This window comes from Silene latifolia, unplaced genomic scaffold (assembly GCF_048544455.1).
Source record: "Silene latifolia isolate original U9 population unplaced genomic scaffold, ASM4854445v1 scaffold_647, whole genome shotgun sequence".
NCBI classification, from domain to species: domain Eukaryota; kingdom Viridiplantae; phylum Streptophyta; class Magnoliopsida; order Caryophyllales; family Caryophyllaceae; genus Silene; species Silene latifolia.
Genome location: NW_027413557.1, coordinates 1 through 26,366, shown reverse-complemented (window position 1 = coordinate 26,366; position 26,366 = coordinate 1). Strand labels below are relative to the sequence as shown.

The following is a 26,366-nucleotide window of genomic DNA, read 5'->3' as shown; positions in this document are numbered from 1 at the left end:
AGAATCGGAAATATGCATGTCTCCAAGATCTTTTCAGAACTAAAGTGCCACAAACTCCCCAAAATCCTACAATGAATCCAAGTACAACACTTATGTACAGTCCTAGCATGAAGTCGTCATTCGTGTCTTGCTTGACATCTCCAATTTGTGTGATGGCAGGTGCTTCATCTCCGGTGCATTTAGAAAGCGGTGCTCCACAAAGTCCGGGATTTCCCATATATGATGAAGCATCAAAACCTTGTAATTGTGTGCCAATGGGGATCTCCCCTGTCAAGCTATTGTTGGAAATGTCGAAGGCCGATAGACCACTAATTTGAGTTAAGCTTAGAGGAATTTCACCAGAGAGATGGTTATTTGATAAATCAAGAGATTCCAAAGACGTCAACTGGCCTATTTTTGACATAATAGGACCAGTAAGATTGTTTCTCGATAGATTTAAGAATTTCAAACCAACAAGACTTGATATGCCTTCTGGAATCTCGCCTTCTAGCTTATTGTTGGAAATATCAATGCCTTTTAGTAACATTAACGAATTGAAACCAGCAAATGTTTGTTCATTATTTTTCCACGTAAAGCTTTCATAATCGGAAGAATATCCGTCTGTATACGGCCCCAAACTTTCAATGGACTCATCATCTGTGTGAGTCATGCTTACCAGCTTGTATATACATCTTGGAATGGTTCCAGAGATGTAGTTGTCGGAAAGGTCCAAGAATTGGAGGTTATAAAGATCACAAAAGCTTGTAGGTAGAACCCCAACGAAGCGATTACTTTGTAGGTTAAGAATTACGAGAAATCCGAGATTATGCCCAATGTCAGAGGGTATGCGACCAGTAAATGAGTTATTTGCAAGGTCAAGAATTAGCAATGACGTGCAATTCACCAAGGACGCCGGTAGTTCACCCGATAGATTATTGTTGCTTAAGTGTAGACCACCAAGGTTTAACTCACCTATAGAAGTCGGTAACTTTCCCCAAAGACTATTGTTCTCTAAATGAAGGTTATTTAATTTATCGAAATAGTTCCAACAGTCCGGAAACTCTTCTGAAAAGAAGTTGCTTGATAGGTCAAGATCGAAAAGAGGCGTCTGTGTATGTGGGCACAAGAAAGGAGTAAGGCCTTTCGAAAACTTGCTTGTTGTTTAAGTATAGAATGGACACGGTGTTCCTTAGAAATGTGGGTATTACACCTTCCAAGAGGTTGTAGCCAAGTCTAATGTCAGGTTGGTTGTCAAAACTGATTGATACATCTGGAATTGTACCATTAAACATATTGCGAGACATGTCTAGATATCTAATTCCCAAACACACGCTCGAGTTCCAAAAGGAAATAGGAATAGTGCCTGAAATGCTAGCATTGGATATATCAAGCCATGACAAGTTTTTTTGAGTTGTGACCCACATCGGAAAATAAGGGCCAATCTTGCATGACCCCAAAACTAGCGTATACATTTGAAATGGAGGAATCCAATTTGCGCTAATGTTAACCACAATTTCCGTGTTCTTAGACAAGTCCAACAAAAGCAATTTTGAAAAATTTGATAAGTGGGCAGTTGTGATGATTCCATTCAAATAATTTGAAGAAAGATCCAAAGTCTCAAGCATCGTCAGTTTCCAAAGTGATTGACTAATGGTTCCATGCAAATTATTTGAAGAAAGATCCAAAGTCTCAAGCATCGTGAGTTTCCCAAGTGATTCATTAATGGTTCCATTGAGTTGATTATCATCGACGTCTAATTCCCTTAAGGAAGAAAATGCACCAATGTTGTCTGGAATCGAGCCCCAAACTTGGTTTCCACTTAATCGTAAGGACAATAATGCCTTGTGTGGACATTTAGAAAAGGATTGGATGATGTCGAGAACTTGTAGTTGAGATTGGTATTTTCTAAGATTAAGGTTTGCAAGCTACATAAATTATCAAGGCGTTTCATTGAACGCTGAGACGATTGCAAATTATTTCCAAACATCTGATTTTCAGAGAGATCAAGATATGTAAGGCTGGTCTCAAGTCCGCTCAAGTTTAACAACCACTCAAATATTGATGTGTCATTCAAGTTATTATTTGATAGGCTGAGGACACCAAGGGTTGTGGATGAATTAATATATGAAAGAGAACGTCGTGAGTTTAGAGATAGTTTACAATTATCTAAACGAAGCTTTTGTAAGAAAGGCAGGTTGTTAACAATAGAGAGCCATGTGTTTGCAGTCGTACTCAGATCAATATCACTTAATTCCAGTTCCCTTAAGAACCTCAAACGCGAAAAACCACCACAAGCTTTCCGCCCTTAAATTAATGTTACTGCTAAGATCGAGAGATGTTAAACTAGAAAGATTTCCTATTTCTTGGGAATCACACCTCCAAACTCAGCACCGGAGAGATTAAGGTGTTCTAAGGTAGCTAGTGAACCTATAAATTTGGGTAATGTTTCTGGGAAATTATTAAAACTAAGGTCCAAATATTTCAAATGCTTCAAGTTAAGTAGAGAAATGCTGAGTGTACCTTGTTGACAAAACTCACCAGAAAGATTGAGACCGATGACATGGCCAGATTGGTTGTTGCAACATATACCGCGCCATTGACAGCAGTCTAGAGTGTGTCCCCAATCATCGAGAATCCCACCACCGACGTAAAGAATGTCCTGTCTGAAATGAAGCAGGGCATGTCTCTCACTCTCTGGACAAAAAGATGGTGTTGTTATTAAAAATTGGATGATCCAACTTGGCAATTACAGTAGGTTAGCCACACACTAAATAGTAGTTGGAGAAGGTGAAGGTGATTATATAATTTAAGGGGGAAATGGGTTGTCATTTTTTATGTAAAAAATATTGAGTTAATGATATTTGTTTGATTGAGTACAAGATTAGTGTATGCACGTATTTATATAACAATGATTGATACCTGTATGGTAATGTTTGAGCAATAGTGAAGTCTTGGTCTTCTTGAGTGTAAGTGTAATTTGGGCTAAACTTTTCAACGTAGATTAGGACACATATTCACTTATTGTATAGTTAGGAGAATTGGGTAAAAGGATCCTCTGTGGTTCGTTTATGAACTCGGCCATACAGTATCCGACCCATAAAAGGCATGTTGATGGGAAACTAATTTAGTCCACGTGCAATTACATGATTATAAAAAGGGATATATAAATGAGGATCGGGTTGTTACAAATGGTATCAGAGAAACCCTACGAAGACAACGGTGGTACTTGGATAGGTCTAGGTCTTGTGGATAGATCTTGTATGGTAAAGGTTCAGCAATGGTTTATAAAGTCTTAGTCTTCTACAGTGTAACTTAAGCTAGGCGTTAGTCTTGGTCTTCTGGCGTGTAACTTAAGCTAGACTTTTCAAATTTCAATGATTTGTTACACATTTTGGCTTAACTCGCTGCCAATAATGCTTAAGCTAATCTTGGTCCCGTGGATCCCAAAAACTTTGGAGAGAAGATCTCTATTATCTTTGTGAAACTATTATTTACGAAATTCCTATGTACTCGTATCTCGTTTTGTATGTAGAAGTCGTATCTCGTTTCAGCCATTTGTCAGCATGATTTCCATCTTGGTAGATGTATGTTGTAACTTGTAAGTGGTACACCCGTAATACCGACAATTTGGTATTGGATTTCCATGAGCAGATAACAAGGAAAATATGGTGAATTCAAGAGGAAGAACTACTTTGCAGTAACTCAGTAACTTCATACAACATACAGAATTACAGCCATTCATTTATTCAGTTGAAAAAGAACACACTATTACGGCTCTTTCGATTATACTTCAAATAGGCTCAATCTGGTGAATTGAAGCCTTACCTGAAAGCGATTGAGAGTTTAATTGGTCAGTATTATTGACAAAGATGTTAGGTATAAATACAAGAGTGATCCTTCAATCAAGGAATCATATCCTTTAATTAAGGAATCGTATACTCTAAACTAGGAAGCTAATAACACTAAACTAGGTAACAGAATAACAACAAATTAATTACATTATTTACTAGTTGACTTATTCAATCACACCCCGCAGTTGATACGGGAGGTATACGAACGTTTAAACTGTCACGGAAATCAACAAAAAGAACTAGAGGGAGGCCTCTGGTAGAGATATCCGCGATTTGATAACGAGAGGAGATATGAAGCACACGAACTTCACCGCGTTCAACCTTTTCCCGGACAAAATGAATGTCCATTTCGATATGTTTAGTACGTTGGTGTTAAACCGGGTTACCCGAGAGATAAATAGCGCTCACGTTATCACAGTAAACAAGGGTAGCTTTAGGCATAGGGACGTGCAGCTCTACTAGTAAATTGCGGAGCCAACACGACTCCGCGACAACATTGGCCACACCACGTTATTCCGGCTCGGCAATGGATCGGGATAGTGTGGGTTGTCGCTTGGAAGCCCATGAGATTAAATTAGCACCCAAAAATACACAATAACTAGAAGTGGACAGTCTAGTATCTGGACACCCTCCCCAGTCAGCGTCCGTGTAAGCACGAAGAAGGGAAGGAGCAGATGGATAGAGCCATAATCCACGTTCAGAAGTACCCTGAACATAGCGAACAATGCGCTTAAGGGCGGCCATGTGTTCGGTCATAGGATTGTGCATAAAGAGGCAGATTTGCTGGGCGGCATAAGAAATGTCGGGCCTAGTAAAAGTGAGATATTGTAGGGCACCGGCAAGACTACGATAAAGTGTGGGATTATCACACGGAACCGAGGGAGCCGCACTCAATTTCGGTTTTGTATCAACGGGGGTCGCAGCGGGTTTACAAGATATCATACCAGCATGCTCGATAATTTCAGTAGCATATTTGGTTTGAGACAAAAATAAGCCCTTAGAGCAACGCTTGACGGAAATGCCCAAAAAATAACTTAGAGGGCCGAGATCCTTCATAGCAAACTCCGTCTGAAGCATACTCATAATAGTAGTCCGTAGAGCATCCGAGGAACACGTCAATATAATATCATCGACATATAACAGTAAATATGCAAGATGTGTACCTTGTCGAAAAATGAATAAAGAGTGATCCACTTTGCTGTGAGTAAAACCAAGATGAGAAAGATAGTCAGCAAACCGTTTATACCAAGCACGAGGTGCTTACTTGAGCCCTTATAGCGATTTCTTTAGGAGACAAACATGATCAGGTCGTGATTTGTCCCTATAGCCGATGGGTTATACATATAGACCGTTTCGTTAAATGTGTCATGTAAAAAAGCATTTTTAACATCAAGTTGATGAATGGACCATGATTTTGAAAGAGCAAGACATAGAACCGTTCGAATTGTAGAGGGCTTTACCACCGGGCTAAAGGTTTCTCCACAATCGATACCAACTTGTTGCGTTTTCCCATCATTACCAAAGCATCACCCCTCCATACTTAGGCGACAATTAAATTGTCGGTAATACTTGAGATATGAGAACTTGAGGCGGGAATAAAAAACCTTTATTGGCAGCAGGAATGCCGAGGAACACTTGTCCGGCATTTAATTGTTGAATCTTAATTCAGCGTCAGTTCCCAGCTTTTGTGGGCGATAGTCAAAGCTTAATTCTCCTTGATCTTTAGAATCATAACTGTTTTCTTCCTCATCTTCTCCATCATTGTCATCAAGCCCACTAAGTTGGTAGTCTATATGTTGCTTTTCGGCAATCAGCTTTACATGTGGGTCAATTGTCTCTAGCGATTTAACCCCCCTTTTGAAGAAGTTTAACTGTAATTCAAACAAAGTATTCATTAAAGTTATTAGAATCAGAATTTTAGTAGTAGACATATTGTTGAAGGTATTGATAGTCAGGTAAGAACCACCGGCTAGACCTGAGCTGTATGATGACGAGCTGCTTGTGTTAAAAGACATCGAGATTGTCCTTGCTTAGAGACTTCAGCCTGAAAACACATAAGAGTCGCTTCCTCTTCATATTCAGTATGGGCTTGCTTCAACTGATCCATAGAAAAACTTTCACCTTTTCCACCTTTTGACCGTCCTTTTTCTCGCTGTTGTTCCAGCATGTATTCATATACAGCTCTGCATACCATTTTCTAGTTTAAATACAACTTAAAATTTGTGGAAAAAGAGACCTTATGTAGACCAAGGTTCATACCTTTTCTCGTCACACTGTTGTTTCATTTCCTATATTAATTAAAAGGAAAAGAATCCAGTCAAGATCTTGCATACCAAGTAAATGGACATTTATGAAAATAGGTTATAGTAATGAAAACCTGTACAGTTTGAAGTTGATTGAGAAGAGATTCTGATGGATTCGTGATAGTGACGAAAATATTGGAACGCTGCCAAAACACAGAAGAGCAAGATTATATCATGGTTTTATATGAAGATAGAATAACCGACGATAAACAAAATAAAAAGCCACCGCAACTAGGACTTACATAAAGATCAACAAGTTTCTGAAGTTCAAGTTGAATGTTTCCCAGCATCAACAATGCCTTTTTTGCATACGTATAAAGAAGCTAATCACCCACCACATTCAGGCCACAACAAATTCAACACAATATATAGCAATAAAAAGAAAATTATTTTTCCAAGACGGAAGAACTCCCCTTTCCATCATCAGATTCACATGTCAAGCAACCCAAAGAACTCACAATTAAAATAACAATGTTAAAAACATCTTATTTGGATAGAAGAAAACAAATTCACAGAAAACAAATTTTACCTAAAAGAAAACAAGTTTAATTTGTAACATTTACAGTAGCAAAGAATAAGGCCTTAATTTAGACCAGTGGTGTGATCATTTCGAGAATTACCTAACGACCACACATGTTAATTTTTGCGTGGGATAGCAAAGCAGCAAGACTAATAGAAATCAAGACTGATAAGAACCGACTCAAAATATTTTTGCCGTGTAGCTTCAAATGTGAGCTCATGAAATCTCCTAATGAATTCAGAATTTGAATATAAAATGTGTGAATTGAATATCTACTTTGGGCTGCAGTGACCACACAAGTCCATACTTAGGCTACAAACATGAAGGTTGAGCAAAAAAAGTCTGACCTTCAAGTTTGTAGCCTATATTCACACTCGTGATTTCATTTTTACAAATAAATAAACCCGATTGTGTATTTTCGTAAATAACATCTAGCATAAATTAGGTTGTGAATATAGCAGAGACAAAACGGCCAAAATTTGAATAAAATCAATTTGGATCCTCTTCATTACCTTCTCTCCATTACTTCTCTAATACACTCTTATTCTAATATATTTTCTCTCTCCATTCACTAAAACATTACTTTTTTGAAATAATTACAACCACTAGATCGTCCCAAGATTCAATCTGGACCGTTCAAAAGTAATGGAGATTCATTTCTTTTCGAGTAATGGAGAGAATCCGGACCGAAATAAAATAGCCTTTAAACCGCCTTTCAAATAAGTCTAAAAGGATGTAAAAGAAAGTAGAAACAATTTGAATGAGGGTTTTTAATCCTCGAAATTACCGATTAAAAGTCTACAAAAATGACGAATAAGGCATTTATGATGAATGGCAGAATGTATAATTATACTCTCACAAATCACACAGGATATCAATACATATTCAAATGATGAATGCAACTCAAGCTTGAACCATCACAGGAATTCGGCACTGTTCTGTTGGCGTCTCGTGTCGCTCCACTGTCAAATCGGCGCACTGGTGTTGCAGGGATTATCCATATGATCAGCCGGATTACCATGATTATGAACTTTGAAGCACAGTAGAATTATTCACCCTAGCTTTCGGAATTCTTCTTCTGCTATTTTTGGAAACTAAGGTATAGTAAGTAATGATTCCAAAAGTTGCAGCACCAAAGGAAAATGCACCAGATGCACCAAATATCCCATACCCGATTCAGGGAATTGAATGTCATACTGTTTCGCTACTCCAATTAAGTAGACTACGATTGCTGCTATACATAACCATTCTAATGACAGTTTTTCTCAGGGATGAGGATGAGACGATAAATATATCTACATCACATTAAGTTTAACTCGTACACCAGTGAGTTTAACCAAAGACCGATCTATTGTAAGATGTAAAGGTGGCCATGAAACAGAAAACCATCAACATCAAAACCTGTTTTTATGGCTGTCTAAAAAATCAGTCAAAAATAAATTACACTGCACACAATCTTCACCTGTGCAGTAAAAACAACTGTTCTAAAAAATCAGTCAAAAATAAATTACCAAGAGAAGAAGGCGAAAATGGCGAGTATTTGTGAAGTTGAAGAAGAATTACGGCCACTGCAACAACCACGGTCAGTTGAGATGCTAATGATCATTTGAGCAAAAATGACGGAAACTGAGGCTGCAACTACCAGGTAGAATGCCGCGCTGCGAAAATAATCACACTGCACACAATCTTCACCTGTGCAGTAATTGTCATTATTCCAGCTGAAGTGAAACAAATGAATAACCTGACCGAAATATCAAAGGTTTCATGAAAGCAAGTAACATAAAATGCATGTATCAATTTAACTCCAGGAAGAGTCGACCCAGGTTTGATTGTCGAGTGTCATGCACAGGTACGCGTGGTAAAGGCAATATTTTCAACAGTGCAGTAGTTATCATCATTCTAGCTGAAGTAATAGTTGGCTTTGTTGCTGATATCCTCATGTTATTTGCCCTTTCACCAATCACCATTGCTGCGCATGCACCCCGCGACGGCTGCACCATTGCTAGCTAAGTTTGTTATTCTTTTTAGCATTGCCCTGAGTATAGAATTATTTACAGTTCATACACAAAAAAAGTGTGCCCCGCTATCAAAAAGCATGCTCCGTTGCATTGCATCTCATTGCCTCAGTGCGCCTTACGCTTCCTCAAATAAAATAAGACTAAAGTGTTTTAACACTTTACAGACCCAAGACAACCACAGCTACGCCTTGTGCCTTATTTAAGTGATCATTCTTTCAAGTTTGTGATACCAGCAACAGTAATTGATAAGTTGAGCGCCTCGAGTGCTGCCTTGAAACATAGTGGAACACCACCGTATATATATTTAGATTTGCAGAATGACAGTTGAAATTTTCTCATACACGGTCGATAATAATGGTAAAATAGAAGGTTTACATTCAACAACATCGTGATCAATCGTGTTATCTTGCTTTGTTAAATCATAAGATTCTACTAAATGGTTCATGACTCTGCCAACAATAATGCTAGCCATTATACAAAATTGTAAATCAAAATCTAAATAAGAATCCAAATTTTCAAGCAACTAAATTATATATTCTGTAGAATGAAATATATCAACCCCTCGAAAGAAAGAAAAACAAATTCTGACTTCAATAATTAGGAACAAGAAACTGTAAACAAGAATGTTGATAACAAAAATATGACAGCAAGATTTACTAAAGTAGCTTTAAGATCTCCTCCAAGCTCTGGCTATTTTAAAAACCCATATAACATAAATCTTGTCTCTTGTGTCTTCATAGAATCGGAAATAGGCCTGTCTCCAAGATCTTTTCAGAACTAAAGTGCCACAAACTCCCCAAAATCCAACAATGAATCCAAGTACAACGCTTATGTACAGTCCTAGCAAAAAGTCGTTTTTCGTGTCTTGCTTGCCATCTCCAATTGGTGCCATGGTAGGTGCTTCATCTCCGGCACATTTAGGAAGCGGTGCTCCGCAAAGTCCGGGGTTTCCCATGTATGATGAAGCATCAAAGCTGCGTAATTGTGTGCCATCTGGAATCTTTCCGGTCAAGTTATTATCTGAAATATCTAACATCGCCAGAGAACTAAGTTGAGCCAAACTAAGTGGAATTTTACCGGAGAGATGGTTACGTGATAAATCAAGAGATTCCAAAGAAGTCAACTGCCCTATTCTTGACATAATAGGTCCGGTAAGATTGTTTCTCGAAAGATTTAAGAATTTCAATCCAATGAGACTTGATATGCCTTCCGGAATATGGCCTTCTAGCCTATTGTTGGAAACATCAATGCCTTTAAGAAATGATAATGAGAAGAAACCACCAAATGTTTGGTCATTTCTTTTCCACATCACACGTGCATCATCTTGATACAACAGTAGAGAATTCTCAACAACTGTGTTGGCCATGCTTACCAGTTTGCTTAAACATCTTGGAATGGTTCCGGATATGTAGTTGTTCGAAAGGTCCAAAATTTGGAGGTGAGAAAAATCACAAAAACTTGTTGGTAGAACCCCAACAAGGCGATTACTTCGTAGGCTAAGAATGACAAGATTTCCTGAACTATGCCCAAAGTCAGGGGGTATGTGACCAATCAATGAGTTATTTGCAAGGTCCAGAATTACCAATAACGTACAGTTCACCAGGAAAGTCGGTAGTTTACTAGATAAATTATTGTTGCTCAAGTGTAGAACATTGAGTTGATGTAATGCACCCATGGAAGTTGGTAAATTTCCCCAAAGATTGTTGTTCTGTAGATTGAGGTGAGATAACATATCGAAATAGCTCCAACAGTCCGGCAACTTTTCTGAAAACAAGTTATGATCACACATTATTACACTTATTTTAATCCCACATTTTATCTCTTATTTGGTTTAATTAATAACTCGAGCTAGATTTATTCACCCGTTTTAGTATTAAAAATAATATTAGTCGTCTAGTTTTATATAATGCAATACACATTAGTTTTTGGAATATTAGTATTGTGATTCGATATTTTATTGTGTAGGTACGAAAAAGAGAAGAAGCGGGTTGAATAAAATGAGTCAAGACGGATCAAGTTTGACCGTAACCAAATGAATAAGGGCCTAAAACAAAAGAAAAGAATTGGAAAAGTCAAAGTTGGCTATCAACTCTTGTTTATTCCCAAAATCACACTCTTTTTGTTCTGGTATTTCGTTGGATTCAATCACCAACAACCATACTATTTGATTTCATCATCATGACCACATGACCATATCATCATCATCTTCACTAACCAAAGTCCACCATTTCCTTCATTCAACCCGACATCACCATGCTTCATCACCAACCACCTGCACCGTACCTGCAAACTCCACCACCATAGCTGACCCGACTGCGCTGCTCTTTCAATGTCGCAGCCACAACCATCACTCGATCCCATTAAATGTCGAGTCACCAATTCGACCACCTGCAACACCACCTTAGAATTAAATTAGGCTAGTTAATCTTATTTCTCTCTCAATATCAGAAACCCACATTTTTCCTCTCTTATTTTCATTCAATAAAAAGTTGTTATCTTTCTTTCTTTAATTATTAGTTTAATTCATCTTTTGTTCATTCAAGTTCTTCATTGCTTTTCAATTAGTTTACAATTTTAGTAATTTTAATCATGTATTTGGGGAATTGAAGAATCAATCCAAGTTTCCACCTTCTGCAATTAAGTGGTATAATTTCTCTTCCTTATTTCATTTGTTTACATTTTGTTTTTCTTTTAATTCTTGTTTAGTTGTTCATGTTAGAATACTACTTCTTGTTGTTTAATTGATGTTAATCTCTCTCTTGTTATCTTTTCTTTGTTTATCATTTGTTGTTCTTCCAAAGATTGAATCTTTGAGTTGCTTATGTTAAAGTTTGTGTCTTTTTGCATTAATCTCTTTCTATCTTAGATTAATTCGTCTTTCTTCATAATTTGTGTTGGATATTTGCATGATTAGTAATAGAATTTGTTCTTCCACCATGTTTATGCTTAAAGTTTCCATCTTTGTTGTTTCTCTTGCAATTAGAACATGATTAGTGAGTAGTCTTCTATTGGTTTGACCCGACATGAGTAGTTTCACTAATTGATTTTCATATGGGCTAATTGTTTAGGGAAATTGGTGAGGGTAGTTTAGAGGAATTTGCATGTTTAAGGTTTGGCTTTTGGGTAGTGTCGACTTGTGACCCTTGTCCACCAACTGGAGTTGGTTAGGTTGTAAATTGGATACCTGCAATTTGACCTTGTCACCAACTAAGGTTGAGACCGGAAAGGAGAACCGAGGGAGGGTGCCTCTAGACTAGCGTTTGAAATCGACCTCCGGAAGGAGGAGTGGGATGACCCGGAATACGATGAGTACTTAATGATCTTGACCAAATTCTTGACCTCCTTGGAAAAATGCATGTTTTCGTGGTTGTTGGGTTTTGAGTTAGGAATACCAACTTTCAAACCCGGGAGGGGGTTAGTTGGAGTAGCTAGTGTCCTTTGCGAACCCTAAGGGAGGTTAAAGCGAATTAGAGCCATCTCCTCCGCGTTCGCCTAAACGATTAGCCTAGGGAATTAGTATGTGGAATTACGAATTGTTGTGGGAGAACCAAGTTCTAGGCCTTTTATTCATTTGATTTACAACTTTAATCCTTCCTTGCTCGTTGTTACTTCTCTTATTTATTTGCATTTTAATTTGTTAGTTTAGTTGTTAGATTATTACCATTACTCAAACTTAACCGATAGCCTCACATCGCTGTCATAAAACAAGATCCCTTTTTTACCTTGATTGTAATGTGCATCATTTTACATTTCTCTCTTAGAAACTGATATAGTACCATAAGATTGCTGCTTCGCAAGTTTCTTAAAGTCAAAATTTGAGTGACTATGAAAACCCAGAGAGTCGGGCTTTTTGGTCTCCTTTTGGTCAAAGGTTTGATTGGAGTCAATCCTGGGAGTATAGCTAAACTTCCGCCTAGAATTTGTTTCTTTGCATCCCGTGTAATTATCTTGTAAAGACAGATGACATCCTCCAAATGACTCTTGTTTGGTTTTTGAAAGTAAAACAGATGAGAAAATGCATCCATTGTTTGTTTCGTGCTTCATGATAGATGTGTCAAAATTTTCCGCGAAGTTATTGGAATGCAACTCAGTTTCGTCGTGAGTCAAGGGAAGAGAAGGCCCGTTAAGACAATTAGTAGTTTAAAGTATTACGGGTCTTAGTTTACTTAATATCCGATGACGAAGTATGATAAGTATGAGATTTGATCACACATTATTACACTTATTTTAATCCCACATTTTATCTCTTATTTGGTTTAATTAATAACTCGAGCCGATTTATTCACCCGTTTTTAGTATTAAAATAATATTAGTCGTCTAGTTTTATATAATGCAATACACATTAGTTTTTGGAATATTATAATTCGAATTTTATATAATAAAAGAGATCAAGATTTGGAATAAGGGCCTAAAACAAAAGAAAAGAATTGGAAAAGTCAAAGTTGGCTATCAACTCTTGTTTATTCCCAAAATCACACTCTTTTTGTTCTGGTATTTCGTTGGATTCAATCACCAACAACCATACTATTTGATTTCATCATCATGACCATTGACCATATCATCATCATCTTCACTAACCAAAGTCCACCATTTCCTTCATTCAACCCGACATCACCATGCTTCATCACCAACCACCTGCACCGTACCTGGTTCGCTGCTCTTTCAATGTCGCAGCCACAACCATCACTCGATCCCATTAAATGTCGAGTCACCAATTCGACCACCTGCAACACCACCTTAGAATTAAATTGACTTATTTCTCTCTCAATATCCCCAATTTTTCCTCTCTTATTTTCATTCAATAAAAAGTTTATATCTTTCTTCTTTAATTATTAGTTTAATTCATCTTTTGCTCATTCAACGTTTTAAATTAGTAGGTTGTTTTGAATCCAAGAGCTTGCTTGCTGCTGTTCTAATACTACTACTACTTAATCCGTTAATTCCCTTTGCTTCATCTTTTCTCTTTCTTTGTCCATTCAAAGATTGCCTCAAAGATCAAATCTCTTTCTCATCTTGGGACATTAATGCCTTTCTTCATAATTTGTGTTGGATATTTGCATGATTAGTAATAGAATTTGTTCTTCCACCATGTTTATGCTTAAAGTTTCCATCTTTGTTGTTTCTCTTGCAATTAGGAACATGATTAGGAGTAGTCTTCTACTTACTCCTATATGACCCTATAAGGCTAATTGATCAATTGTTTAGGGAAATTGGTGAGGTAGTTTAGAGGAATTAAACTTTGAAAGATTTCCGAAATTTGACCTTGTCACCAACTCGAGACCTAAGGGAGAACCGAGGGAGGGTTACCGACCTCAAGAGTACTTAATGATCTTGACCAAATTCTTGACCTCCTTGGAAAAATGCATGTTTTCGTGGTTGTTGGGTTTTGAGTTAGGAATACCAACTTTCAAACCCTGGAGGTTGAGTCTAGTGTCCTTTCTCACAACCCTGGGGAGGTTCTAGGCACCGAGCCATCTCCTCCTTTGACTTTGCTTCACCTAAACGATTAGCCTAGAATTAGATTGGAATTACCCGAGTTCTAGGCCTTTTATTCATTTGATTTACAACTTTAATCCTTCCTTGCTCGTTGTTACTTCTCTTATTTATTTGCATTTTAATTTGTTAGTTTAGTTGTTAGATTATTACCATTACTTCATTATTGCCGACTTAGCTAAGCATAAGAATTTAGACAATTAGTATTCACCCATGCCTTACCCTACTACATTAGTCGAGTTATTTGTTTGATCTGGAGTGCGATAAAACCCCGCTTATCAAGTTACTTGATAGGGATTGGAAAGAGGTGTTTTTGTATGTGGGCTGAAAAAAGGCCTTTGAAAACTTATTGTTGTTTAGATGTAGAATGGATACATTGTTCCTAAGAAATGAGGGTATTACACCTTCCAAGAAGTTATAACTCAGATCAATTTGAGGAGAGTTGTCAAAGATGATTGATACATCCGAATTGTACCATTAATCATATTCTCGAGACATGTTTAGATAACCAATTCCCGACCACAAGGTTAGTTCCAAAAGGAAATAGAATAGTGTCTCGAAATACTAGCATTGGATATACTAAGCATAACAAGGTTTTTTTGAGTTAATCCACCTTGGAAAATAAGGGCCTATCTTAAATCCAAATAAAATGGATCCAATTAGCACTAATGTTAACCACAATTTCTGTAAATGACAACTTCTAGAAAGTTTTTGAAAGGTTTGATAAGTGGGCGTTGAGAGTTCCACTTAAAGAATTGAAAGAAAGATCCAAATCCTCAAGCATCGTCGCTTTCCCAAGAGATCGAGTAATGGTACCACTTGCTTGATTTTGACTAACGTCTAATTTCCTTAAGGAAGAAAATGCGCCAATATTGTCCTGAATCGAGCCCAAACTTGGTTTTCACTTAATTGTAAAGACACTAATGTCTTGTGTGGACATGTAGAAAAGGATTGGATGATGTTATTGAACTTGTAGTTGAGATTGGTATAAGACAAGTGTAAAGTTTGCAAGCTACATAAGTTATTAAGGACTTTTAACTTTCCGAGAGTTGCAAATCATTTCTAAACATAAAATTATAAGAGAGATCAAGATATGTAAAGTCGTTCTCAAGTCCGCTCAAGTTCAACAACCACTTATCGACGTGTCATTCAAGTTATTACCCGAAAGATCGAGGACACTGAGGGTCGGGATGAATTAATATATGAAAGAGAAAGGGTGAGTTTAGAGACCCACGCTTATCCAAACGAAGCCTTGTAAGAAAGGTAGGTTGTTAACAATAAAGAGCTACAACGATTTATACTACTAAATCCAGCCACCAATTTCATGTTAAGGCTAAGATCAAGGTATGTTAAACTGAAAGATTTCCGATTTCTCTTTAATTACCCCTCAAGACTAGGGATGGCAATGGGTCCTGGGTAGGGTCCGCCTGCACCCACCCGACCCGAGATTTCCCCCGTACTCAAACTTAGGGTCTAAAAATTTGAGGACCCACCCGAATCTTAATCTACCAAATTTATAACAAGATTACCATGGAATTTCAAGACTACTTTAACATACTCCGACCCAAATATTTCAAATGCTTCAAGTCAAAAGATGAGATCACCATACCTTTGTAATTTTGACTCATAACTTAGACACCGACCCGAAATATTTTCTTAAGACCCATACCCGACCCATACCCATCGTCCAAAAACGAGACCCATACCCGACCCATTAGGTCCGACCTCATCGGGTCGGTCCCCGACCCACCGCCATCCCTACTCAAGACCAAAGAAGGGAGAGATAAGCTAGCTAGTGAACCTATAAATTTGGGTAATTGTCCACTGAAACTATTAAAACTAAGGTCCAAATATTTCAAATGCTTCAAGTCAAGTAGAGAATTACTAAGTGTACCTTCTAGACAAGACTCCCTAATTTCAGAGACAAAGCCACCAAGTTTGAGACTGATGACAAAGCCAGATTGGTTGTTGCAGCGAATGCCACGCCATTGGCAAAGTTAGCCCCGATCGTGTCCCCAATCATCGAGGAGTCCGCAATGATCGACAAGAATAGCCTGTTTGAAGTGAAGCAGGGCATCTCTCTCACTCTGCACACACTGGATGTTGTTGGTATTAAACTCTAATGATCCAACTTGACAATCAAATAGGTTAGCCATGCATAGAATAATACTAGAAGAAACTGATTTTGTAATCTGTGGGTGAAATGGGGAGTCATTTTCGTGTATAATTGTTGTGTAAATAATAATGAGTGAATGAGACGGAAATGTTTTTTTATTTTAATTTTGTAGAAGGCTGGATTACTATGAATCAACATGTAATATTATAGTTATATCATTAACTAAGACTTAAAATAAGTCATTTTTTATAATATAATCTCGGTCTTCTCTAGTGCAAACATTCTTTTAATTATTCTTGGTTGTCACACTTTTGTCTACACATGCCTCAAGCCATCAATGCATGAATCTGTGAAGGTGCTAATGCAAAACAACTTAATTAGACTAGCCATCAATGCATGAATCTGTGAAAAATGCTTATTTGTAATACTGTATTCTCAGACTAGTTGGTCAATTAAGGTGGCCAGCTTGACCGGATTCAACCCTCTGGACCCAGAATCGACCAGATGAGGGAGGTTAACTGGCTTAGGCCGACCCAGGGTCTGCCGGTGGCAATTAACTAGCTTAGGCCGTCTCTCAAAAGGATTATTTATGTAGCACTATAACAGTAACTACTAACTAGCCTAAACAATTTGATGTGTAAAAACAAGAGTTAACTACTACGGAGTATATTATAACAATAGTTTCTCACAATAGTTTAGAGAATGTGTAAAAACAATTTAGTTGGACATTTTCTCACAATAGTTTCTTTGACTGTATTTTATTGAAAATGGAAATCACTTAAAAATATAGGCTACACAAACGCCGCCTCCATTGAATTGAATACAGTCAAATTTAGAGAATGTTTCTAGCTAGTTCTTGAAGCAGGTCTAGCAAATGAAACAAGAACATCACTCAGTTGCCTTAAAAGGGTTTTCGCAAATTATGGGATAAGGGAGGTTGGATTATATCATAAATTCAAAATCTTCCAATATATTCACACAAACCACTCAAAATATCACAAATAAAGTTTATAGTAAAACACGTTGTATAATAACTACTTTTAACCACTGATAGGATTGAATCCGGTTTTCACTATATTAGTGTAAAACCGTCTTACACACAAATCCCAAACATAATCAAGAACTAGATGCATGAATAAAGGCGATATCATAAAACATAAAAGACGACCAAACAACAACCATAAATCAAACTCAAAAATCAGGCATAATCATGAATTACCTGGCCATTGTGATGGAAAAGTACGAAACTTTTGATGCAGAGCTTGAAATGGCCGATTCCTCAGATGAACAATCGAATCGAGGGTTTTTGTGAAGGAAATAAGGTTTTATTATGGTGACCAGGGAAGAAGGAAATGGGGGTTGACGCCAAAATATTGTGATGGAAAAGTACGAAACACAAATGCACCGGAAAAGGAATGAAACTAGTTTGAACTTTGAATCATAAATTTGGGTCAATTTTTTGTTTAATTTGATTTTCTACGTGTACATTTGTGTTTTGAATTCTAACATGTTTAATGACACCGGTTTAATCCGTGTTACCTCTATTTTGCCATTTAAATTTTATTTTTTATGCAATATAAATTGCTCAAGATTACTAAACATACATACAACTCAAATGTGACTGTGATAATGACTCAACCCGACAAATTTATCCTCAATGAGCCGACTCGACGATCCTACCTTATCCAAATCCAAGATAAGAATTGGTATGGCTAACCCCGTAATACTACTAGCTTTACGAGTTTTGGGCACTTATCGAAATGCGCTTACTCTATCGAGTAAGTATGTTTGGTATACGAATCAGTAGTTCTTTCGACGGCACTCGATCGAGTAGTCTTGGCACTGATCGAGTACGTGACTTACTCGATCGAGTAAGCTCTGCTATCGGGATTTGCGACGGGTTTGTTAATAATGCGGATTAATATATAATACTCCGTCATCTTTTTCCTAAACACTTTTACAAACCTAAAAACACAAAAAGGAGAGATTGCAAGTTACGTTGTTCGATTCATTCGCATTATTGGCAAACCTTTGAGTTAGAGGTGTTTGGGTTTCTTTGTTCTTTATGCCGTTGCGGATTCTTTTGCGCCAAGGGTAAGTTTTACATATCATTTTTATAGCACTTGGTTAATGTTGGTTAAACCCTAATTTGGGGATTTGGGGGTTTTTATGATTATGTGATTAAGGTAGTAATTGTATGAATGTATGTATAGGAGGAGGATTCGTAGATGAGAGATTTTGAGACAAAAGCAGATCGCCCGATTCTGATTTCATTCCGTGTGGTTTTCTTACTCGGTGACAATTACATGATGTGTGTGGTGGTTGTATTGTTATTGTTGATTTATCATACCGCCGGAGGTTGTGACTCGCTTGTTGATTAATATCGTTGATTGTTGTTGTATCTCTCTGCGGATCTTCTGGGGGCCCCTGGCCGAGTGGAGTCACTTATGGGAGTGGCTTCACGCCTGATTCGCTGTGGAACCCGCATTTATGAATGTGCACATTAATGAACATGGGTTTATCGCCGATGGAGATGAGCGGGCTTAGGTGGGAACAATGCGTCCCCACCGGCGGTGTGGAGTATCTCGTTGCGATGGGTACTTAGCATAGGGCTACACACTCTAGTGTGTAGTCAACCAGTGGAGATTGGTGATGGAGACCGGCTTTTGATGTGTTGATCGAGTTGTTTGACGTTTGTTTCATATCGCTTCCAGAGTGTAATTAGTACCGACCCCGTTGTTTGTTTTGTAAAATCGTGGTGATCCATTCTAGGATGGAGCGCTTGTTGAGCAGGTTTGATACGATGCTTTTGGGGCTAGTCGACGAGTCATCACTGGCATTAGAAGAGTCTTCCGTCGTGTCGCAAAATGTCCGTAGTTGTTCGCTTTTGCTAGTAGATAGTTTTGGTTTTAAGATTGTATTTCATTTAATGCTTTGGTTTGAGACATGTAATCACTTAAACTATATTTACTTTTAAAGTACGTTTCTTTAATGTCTTTGATTATCATTGCCTCTGCAACCGAGATGGTGGCGTCCTATACCGGGAGTGGTCCCGTAAGGCACTTGAGCGTGGGGTGTCACAAACCCGCCCATAAGGGATCCGAATCCGGCTAAATGTAGTTGTGAGTTGTGACAAACCTTACATGATTCGACGAGTCCTGACTCCGACCCGATTGTCACCTCTAAAAAGTAGTGTCGAGTATCAAATTTACATCCAACTAGAATTTTTGGGGACCATAAACAATTTGTCGCACAAATTTTTATATGAAAAAACATGAAAAAATGTCATTAAAATACACATTTCATGTTATGAGTATTACTTAAATTGTTTTTTTTTTATCTCTCAAATCAAAATACAATGATGAAAAACGTTAAAAAAATAATGAATTGTCCAATTTACACTCTATAAATATAGTATACTAAAAGGTAAAATTATATAAACATCGTGCATGCATTGCAAAGGGGCCTATACTAGTATACAATCAAAAAATAAAGTTAACAAAGGAGATAAAAATGTAAAATGGATTAACATCAATTAGACAAGATTTTAAATTATATTATAAAAATCAAAATATTTATATTTTACTCTTTACAAAATAAAATAAATATATATAATGTTTTACAATGTTGTTAGGATCGGGATTCTACTTTAGATCGATGAGTTTATTAGAATCGAATCGGTAGGATCGGATCGTAGAATCGTAAGATCCTACTAATTAACTAAAATACATAACTGTGTTATCAAAATATGTTAATTAAAATCTCGTGTTTAAATATCAAAACACTATTATCTTAACGCAGTGCCCACAAATTATTCCCGATTATAGTAACTTAGTAACATGAATGTTATATATAAAAATTTAGTAATCAAAAAAATTGAAATATTAATAATGTAGGATCAGGTCGCATAATCGTAGGATTGGGTTAAGATTCTACTTGAAAAAAAATTGAGACAAGTTGAATTGTAAGATCCTACAAAATTAAGATTTTATCTAGGATTGGTATCGGTCACCACTTTATGGATCGTATAAGCGTAAGATCCTACGATGCGGGATCGATTTTAACAACTTAAAGAACTTAATATTTTTCTTAAATTTGTTAACAATTATTTATAAAATAAAAATATATATAATTTTTTCTCGGGTTTTGCGAAAGATTATAAAATACAAAAATATACATGCTTATTTTTAGGAAACAGAGAAGGTATTTAATGTGTAATCATTTATAAACAAAATAAAACCAAAATTCTCTCTTAATTTTACAATTTTACTTTTGGTTTACGTTTTCAAAAAAGAATCTGCCTTTTTTTAATAAAAATAACTCTATTTGGAGTTTGTGCTATAAAAACATTTTTTTAACATCACCTTTGCATGTAAAGGGGTTTGATTTCACAATTAACTAAAAGCAATGAAGATAAATTACGAATTTTGTTAATAAGTGTTCATTAGCTATAGCCTATTAGAGAATTAGTGTTGTCCAAACTATTTGGTCCATAAAATATTCACGTCATCACTTTTTATTTTATTTTTCAATTTATATACAAACGCCGTGAACCTAGCTAGCTTTACAAAAATGTCATCAGTCAAATATTTATCTCTTTATTAAAAAACTAGTTTGTATCCTACTTAAAATTACTTGTTTTTATTTGGGCATTTTTATGTTTATATTTTTACTATTATGATGGATAAAGCTTTAATCATGAAGTGATGGAATGATTTACATGAGGGTTTATATCTTTAACTGAAGGTGTCTCATAAATAGAAGCACATTATAAATACCTCGTCCCTAGAAAGAAAAAAATGTAGCCACCTGTAAGATATTTCTAATTTTTTCACAAAACCATCTTGAGTTTCATGAATTTGGAGTATGAATTTAAAAAAGTGATGTTAAAAGAAAGCATCGTATGTACATAAATGACAAAAATAGACTCCTAAAATTAATCAGAGCAAACAAAATATGAGAGATCAAAAGAATATAACTCAATATTAACACTTCTAATTTTTGCTAGAAATTTACGAACATGTAAATTGTTTTCCAAATCTGATATTATTATCACAAACTTCTACCTTATTCTCTTTTAAATAACCCTTGACAAAACCTTTAAAAAACTCCCATATCATAACAATATAGTTTTATCCATTAACAACTTTATACATACATACCAATTGATTCAAAAGACGAATGATCATACCAATTGATTCAAAAGACGAATTATCATACCAATTGATCCAGAACTCCATATACCAAATTTATCAAATCGCCTACTCACAAAGAATTTACCGTGTCAATTGATCTGCAAAATTAAAAGAATAATGTTTTATCTCAAAATAGGCAAAGTCTACACCCTAACCAATTATACTTTATTTCTATATTCTATCACATCTCAACTTGATAATTCTATTTTCTTTAATCTTTCCCCTGCATTCAAATCTTAATCATTTATAAACGGATATAAAACATATTTTCACTGATTAATTGAAAAAAAAAAATATGCGTAAATAAATAATTAATGATCGAAGAAATAAATTTGATAAATACTTCTTTGAAAGATAATTTAAAGCATTCCATGATTAAAACTTTCAATCTTAAAACAATATTATTAAAACATAGGTAAACACAAATTAATTTAATAGCCGTAACATTTAAATAAAACAAAACTCACACCTACCTTGATTTTGTTTTGGAAACTGCTCCCGTGTAATTCCGAGCGCTTATTTGTTACCACCCGTGCTTGTAGAATGACGCTTTTGGTTGAATCCTCCTCTCGCTCCTGAAACAATGAACGAATCGAGGGCTCCTGCTTGACCGAGCGAACTCACTCCGACGCCAAGCCGCAAACTTAAAGGGATAAGTCGTAATTACTTGGCGAAGTATATATTGTAGAGAGAAAAGGAGGATATTACCGTATGAATAGTGATTCTTAGGTTAATTTGTGATCTCTTAGGTTAATTTTTGATATTTTCCCTCAATGAGGGTCGAGGAGTATTTATAGACTTTCACCTTTGTCACGTAGTAGTGGCCAAGGGCCAAGTGGCTAAGCAGTGGAAAGACCGAGCTACCCTCGGCCGAGAGACCTATGGCAGCCTGCTGACCCCGTTGACTCGCCGCCGAGGGGTCTTGGATATGAGTTCGCTAATGTGCCCCTTACCGGGCTAGTTGTCGTGGGGTCGAGACACAAGAGACAAAGCCGGACAAAGCAGCGTCTGTTAGGGGTCACCGCCGCTGACTTGCCGGATATCTTTGACCTTGCTCAATATGTCGACTTGGTCGGGTGCGTATATGCCCCATCAATTTGCCCCCGCCGAGTTCTGCGCGTGGTATGGGCCCGGCGTATGTCGAGCGATATTCAGCGGCGTGAAAAAATTTTCTCGCCCCGCTTCTTACCTCGGGTTGGTCCGCTTAGGCCGTATCATATCCCCCCTCCACATGGATGTGTAATGGGCATCCGATGTGGAAAAGAAAGTGGTGCTGGTCGAGACCGAGGCTTGTGAGCGCTGTGCTTTTGATTGCCCCCTGCACGGCCGACAAGCCGATGGGTTGATGATGTGGCCTACAGAGAACAGACATTAGGAATTTGTTGAGGAAGATGAGCAGGCAGAGATATAAAGGGGCGTGTTGAAGACGCTTGTCACCGTTGCATTGATTGACGCTCAATCGCGGCAAACGATCGGGACATTCCGTGTCAGCATGTCCGACACGTGTTCGGTTCGGGCACGACCGGCCGACGTTTTGCGGGTCAGTGCCCCGATCAGTCCTCCTTCATGGGCCTGCCCCTATAAATAGTGGCGTTAGCCTTGGGCAAATTGGGCACCAATTTCATTTTCTCTAAAATTTTCTTCTAAACTTTCAAGGGCTTCTCTTCTAATCTTCGTGAGTCGTTGTTTCACTAGTGCTTTTCTTCAAGCAACAAAACAAATTTTTCTCAACTTTTTAACTTGTAAGTTTTGTTGTAAACATGTCTTCCGCTGATGCCGGCCCTAGTAACCGTGCGCCTGGGTTCCCCTTGCATCTTTGACCAGGAGGAGATACTTTAGAAGCCATCCCGATAAGGTCCGGGGCTAGGTCTCCTTCTCCCGAAGTCGATCCAAAAAGCCAAGGAGGATTGGGAGACGAGGACGAAGTCGACTGATACGGCGATGAGGAAAGGATTCTTCCGCGTGAGAGGCCGATATCCGGATCATGGCGAGGCTCGCACGACCGGTCCCGACTGCCTGGACCAATAAATTCGAAGAAACTTTCCGGTGGAACTCTTTTCGAGGGTCATTTCTCCTTCGGCGAGGGTTACAAAATGGTTATCCCCCGAGGAGGGCCAAAGGTCTCTGCTTGTTCTCCCGGTCACATCAAGGCGTGTATATCGCACCTGGAATATGGGCTCCTGCTTTCTTTGAATAAATACGTCGTGGCCATCATCAAAGCTATGAACGCCGCCGTGGCTCAACCGCATCCGTTGTCATTAGGACGATAGCTGGCTTCGTGGCTCGCTTTTCAAGGGGGAGGTCCTACGCTAACTTATTCCGCCGCCATCATCTTCGGCACGACCCCTGGGCGTGGGTGGTACAAACGCAGTACGGAGCCAGCGCCTCTCTCGTTGATAAACTTTCTTCCCGCAAGACCGAAAAGGCGGTGGTGTACGCCGCAGCGGGATGACTATCCGCCGCCTTGGCTTCCAAAGACCAAGTCAACTTATGGGGTGCGAGCAGTGAGGGAGCGTGGAAAACGGGTCTCCCGTAGTAAGATGGATGCCGCAGGGTTCCTCTTAGTGCCATGGGATTTATGAGCCAAGGGCGATGCAAACTGCTTGATGTCGAGAAGGGACGGGTGCCCCGACTCGACATTATTCTTCGTGATGAGTCGCTTTGTCGCTGGCCGGCCTCATACCTACCAACCAGGGTGAGTAGGGTCAGTCAGGCCCATTTCGCTCGTTATGCTCCCGCTTTTTGAGCTTTGTTTTACTTCTTTATGTAACTTTGTCCTGTTTCTCGCAGACGACGTTTGGCCAGATCTCGCTCGAGAGGACCTGAAGAGGTTAGGGCTTGATAGGGACGGGAACGCGTTGAGCGCACCTCAGCCGACGCGCGATCGCAGATCGGCTCCCAACGAACTTATGGACAAGCAAAAAAGCCCGGATCCTGCGGAGGTCACACACGTACATCGTAGGAGTGCCGAAGAGAAGATTAAAGGCAGCTGCCAAAGCTCTGGGACGCGACCTATCCCAATTCCTTCCCTTAACCCTGGGCCGTCCAGAGGAGTACGCGAGGTCGTCGACGTTATCGCGATGTGGTGACACTAAAGGCCCTCCTCCTCCAAAGAAGAGAAAGAGCCACCGCCGCCTCCACCGCTGCCGGACAGAACGATTCACCCTGGGCCCTCCATCTAAGAAAGTCCAGATTGGTACTTTACCTAACTCCGGGTTCGACTTCAGCTGGTTCATTATGCATCTCCCGATGACAACATCTCTCCGATGTATCAGCTGCCGATATGGATGCTACTGTAATTTTTTTTTTGTAGATCCGCTGCTCAGCAGCCTGCTCTCACCGAGCGGTAATTGGAGAAGCAGCCTGAGAAGGCGGGTGATAAACGCCACCGCTGACTCCTTACCTGTAAGATCTCCCCACCGAGCTTGTGGGCGAGGGGACGCAGAATTTACAAGAGGTCAAGGAATGGACTTAGCTAGCCGGTTCACATTATGGAGCAAGAGAAGGCTATGGCCCAATTCAGCCATTGATTGAACGGTTTAAGCTTGATCTTTCCGCCGCAAGGGGGAAGCCGGGAAGGCTAAGCTTCGACCTCCTCACCGCGAAAGCTGCGAGGAAGCCGAGAAGCTTATTGACCGAGAGGGCCAAAGCCGAGGATGTCGATGCCATGCTACCAGTGTTGCCGGAGGAGCGGGACAGTATAAGGGTGGTTACGACGTCGTAGCCGCTAAGAGGGACGAATGAAGGATCTCGATGAGGCCGCGCTGAGGCACATAGGGACACAAAGGCTATCCCGCCAAAAGGAGAAGGATATCAGTGATGCTTCAAACCGAGCTCCTCCCTAACACGTGCGCGCCCACCCGGGATCAGCGAGGAAGCGATCAGGAGGCGAACAAGAAGTCTTCCCCTGGCTCCTTCCGGGAAAATTCACCCACTTTCGGATGACAGATAGCAGGGGTCGCGGAGAAAGCGGATGCTAGCGCGTGAGGCGGCGCGAAGGCGGCCTGGGAGTAGCCGAGGCCAAGGCGCCGCCGACGCAAAGGTGAAGGAGGTCACGAGAGGCCGAGCGACTAAAGTGCACGTGACAATGAGACGAGTTTTTCCTTCCGGGGCTTATTATCAAGATGATGCTACCGCTGATGGAGGGCAAAGAATAAGAGCAAGGAGACGGCGGTCGCCAATGCACTACCCGTAATGCCTTGGAGGCTTTAGTCAGTTTTCGGGGCCAATTATTAAGCTTTTCCTCTCGCCATCGGGCGCTTCAAATGATTAAGTCCGAACCCGCTTCCTTTTCCTCAGTATTTTGTACTTTGGTAGGTCAGGTTTTGGCTTATCCCCATGGGGACTACTGGGTCCCCGTATCTCCTTGTAATCTTTTTAATGAAGTTCGCCTTATCGCCTCGGGCCTGACCGGGCTTTTGATCACCATTCTTCACTGTCTTTTTGCGTTATTAATTTAGCGCTTTTGCTTTTACCTGCCTGGCCGAGGCGCCGTATCGCGATCTCAACCGCGCTTAACGTCTTTTTCAACATGTTAGCGTGTCGATCGTCAGGTCCCCCGCTCACCTTTCTGCGGACCGAGGCGACTAGGGTTACGACGACAAAAGCTGGGCGTGCCGATCGTCGTGTCCCCTCGCCGTACCTTCCTGATGACCGAGGCCATCATGGTTACGACGCGACAAATGCTTCGCGTGCCGATCGGCCGTGTCCCCCCGCCGCACTTTCCCATGACCGAGGCCACTGGGGTGTCACGACGCTACGCCGCTTCTGGCGTGCCGATCGCTGTGTCCCCGCCGCACCTTCGCGGACCGAGGCGACTGTGGGTTACGACGCGGACAGCCGCTTCTCGCGTGGGCAAAGCCGACGGCCGTGTCCCCCGCTGCACCTTCGC

The 26,366-nt window shown here is 39.3% G+C and overlaps 3 protein-coding genes across 8 annotated transcripts; all 3 read right to left on the bottom strand.

Moving 5' to 3' along the window:
- Positions 1–98: 98 nt before the first annotated feature.
- Positions 99–4,178, bottom strand: LOC141639959 (receptor-like protein EIX2; the record flags this gene model as incomplete). The annotated part of the gene is made up of 3 exons (XM_074448926.1): positions 4,038–4,178; positions 1,190–1,904; positions 99–990 (listed from the first exon to the last, which is right to left on the bottom strand). Coding segments are annotated over exons 1-3 (1,748 nt in total), but the record flags the coding sequence as incomplete, so codon positions are not given.
- Positions 4,179–5,461: 1,283 nt separating this feature from the next.
- Positions 5,462–6,009, bottom strand: LOC141639958 (uncharacterized protein At2g33490-like). The gene is made up of 2 exons (XM_074448925.1): positions 5,806–6,009; positions 5,462–5,701 (listed from the first exon to the last, which is right to left on the bottom strand). Exons 1-2 carry the CDS (start codon positions 5,995–5,997, stop codon positions 5,477–5,479), a joined length of 417 nt encoding a protein of 138 aa, XP_074305026.1. The 5' UTR covers positions 5,998–6,009; the 3' UTR covers positions 5,462–5,476.
- Positions 6,010–7,347: 1,338 nt separating this feature from the next.
- Positions 7,348–17,758, bottom strand: LOC141639957 (receptor-like protein EIX2). 6 transcript variants are annotated; one of them, XR_012542781.1, is made up of 4 exons: positions 17,500–17,758; positions 16,059–16,251; positions 8,165–8,345; positions 7,348–8,066 (listed from the first exon to the last, which is right to left on the bottom strand). XR_012542781.1 is itself a non-coding variant. In XM_074448924.1 (3 exons), exon 3 carries the CDS (start codon positions 10,401–10,403, stop codon positions 9,339–9,341), a length of 1,065 nt encoding a protein of 354 aa, XP_074305025.1. In that variant the 5' UTR covers positions 10,404–10,435; positions 16,059–16,251; positions 17,500–17,758; the 3' UTR covers positions 8,516–9,338. The 6 variants fall into 6 exon arrangements, 1 of the variants encoding a protein (XP_074305025.1); XR_012542782.1 differs by having other exon boundaries at positions 7,348–8,054; XR_012542779.1 differs by having other exon boundaries at positions 8,046–8,345.
- Between the last annotated feature and the right edge of the window lie 8,608 nt (positions 17,759–26,366).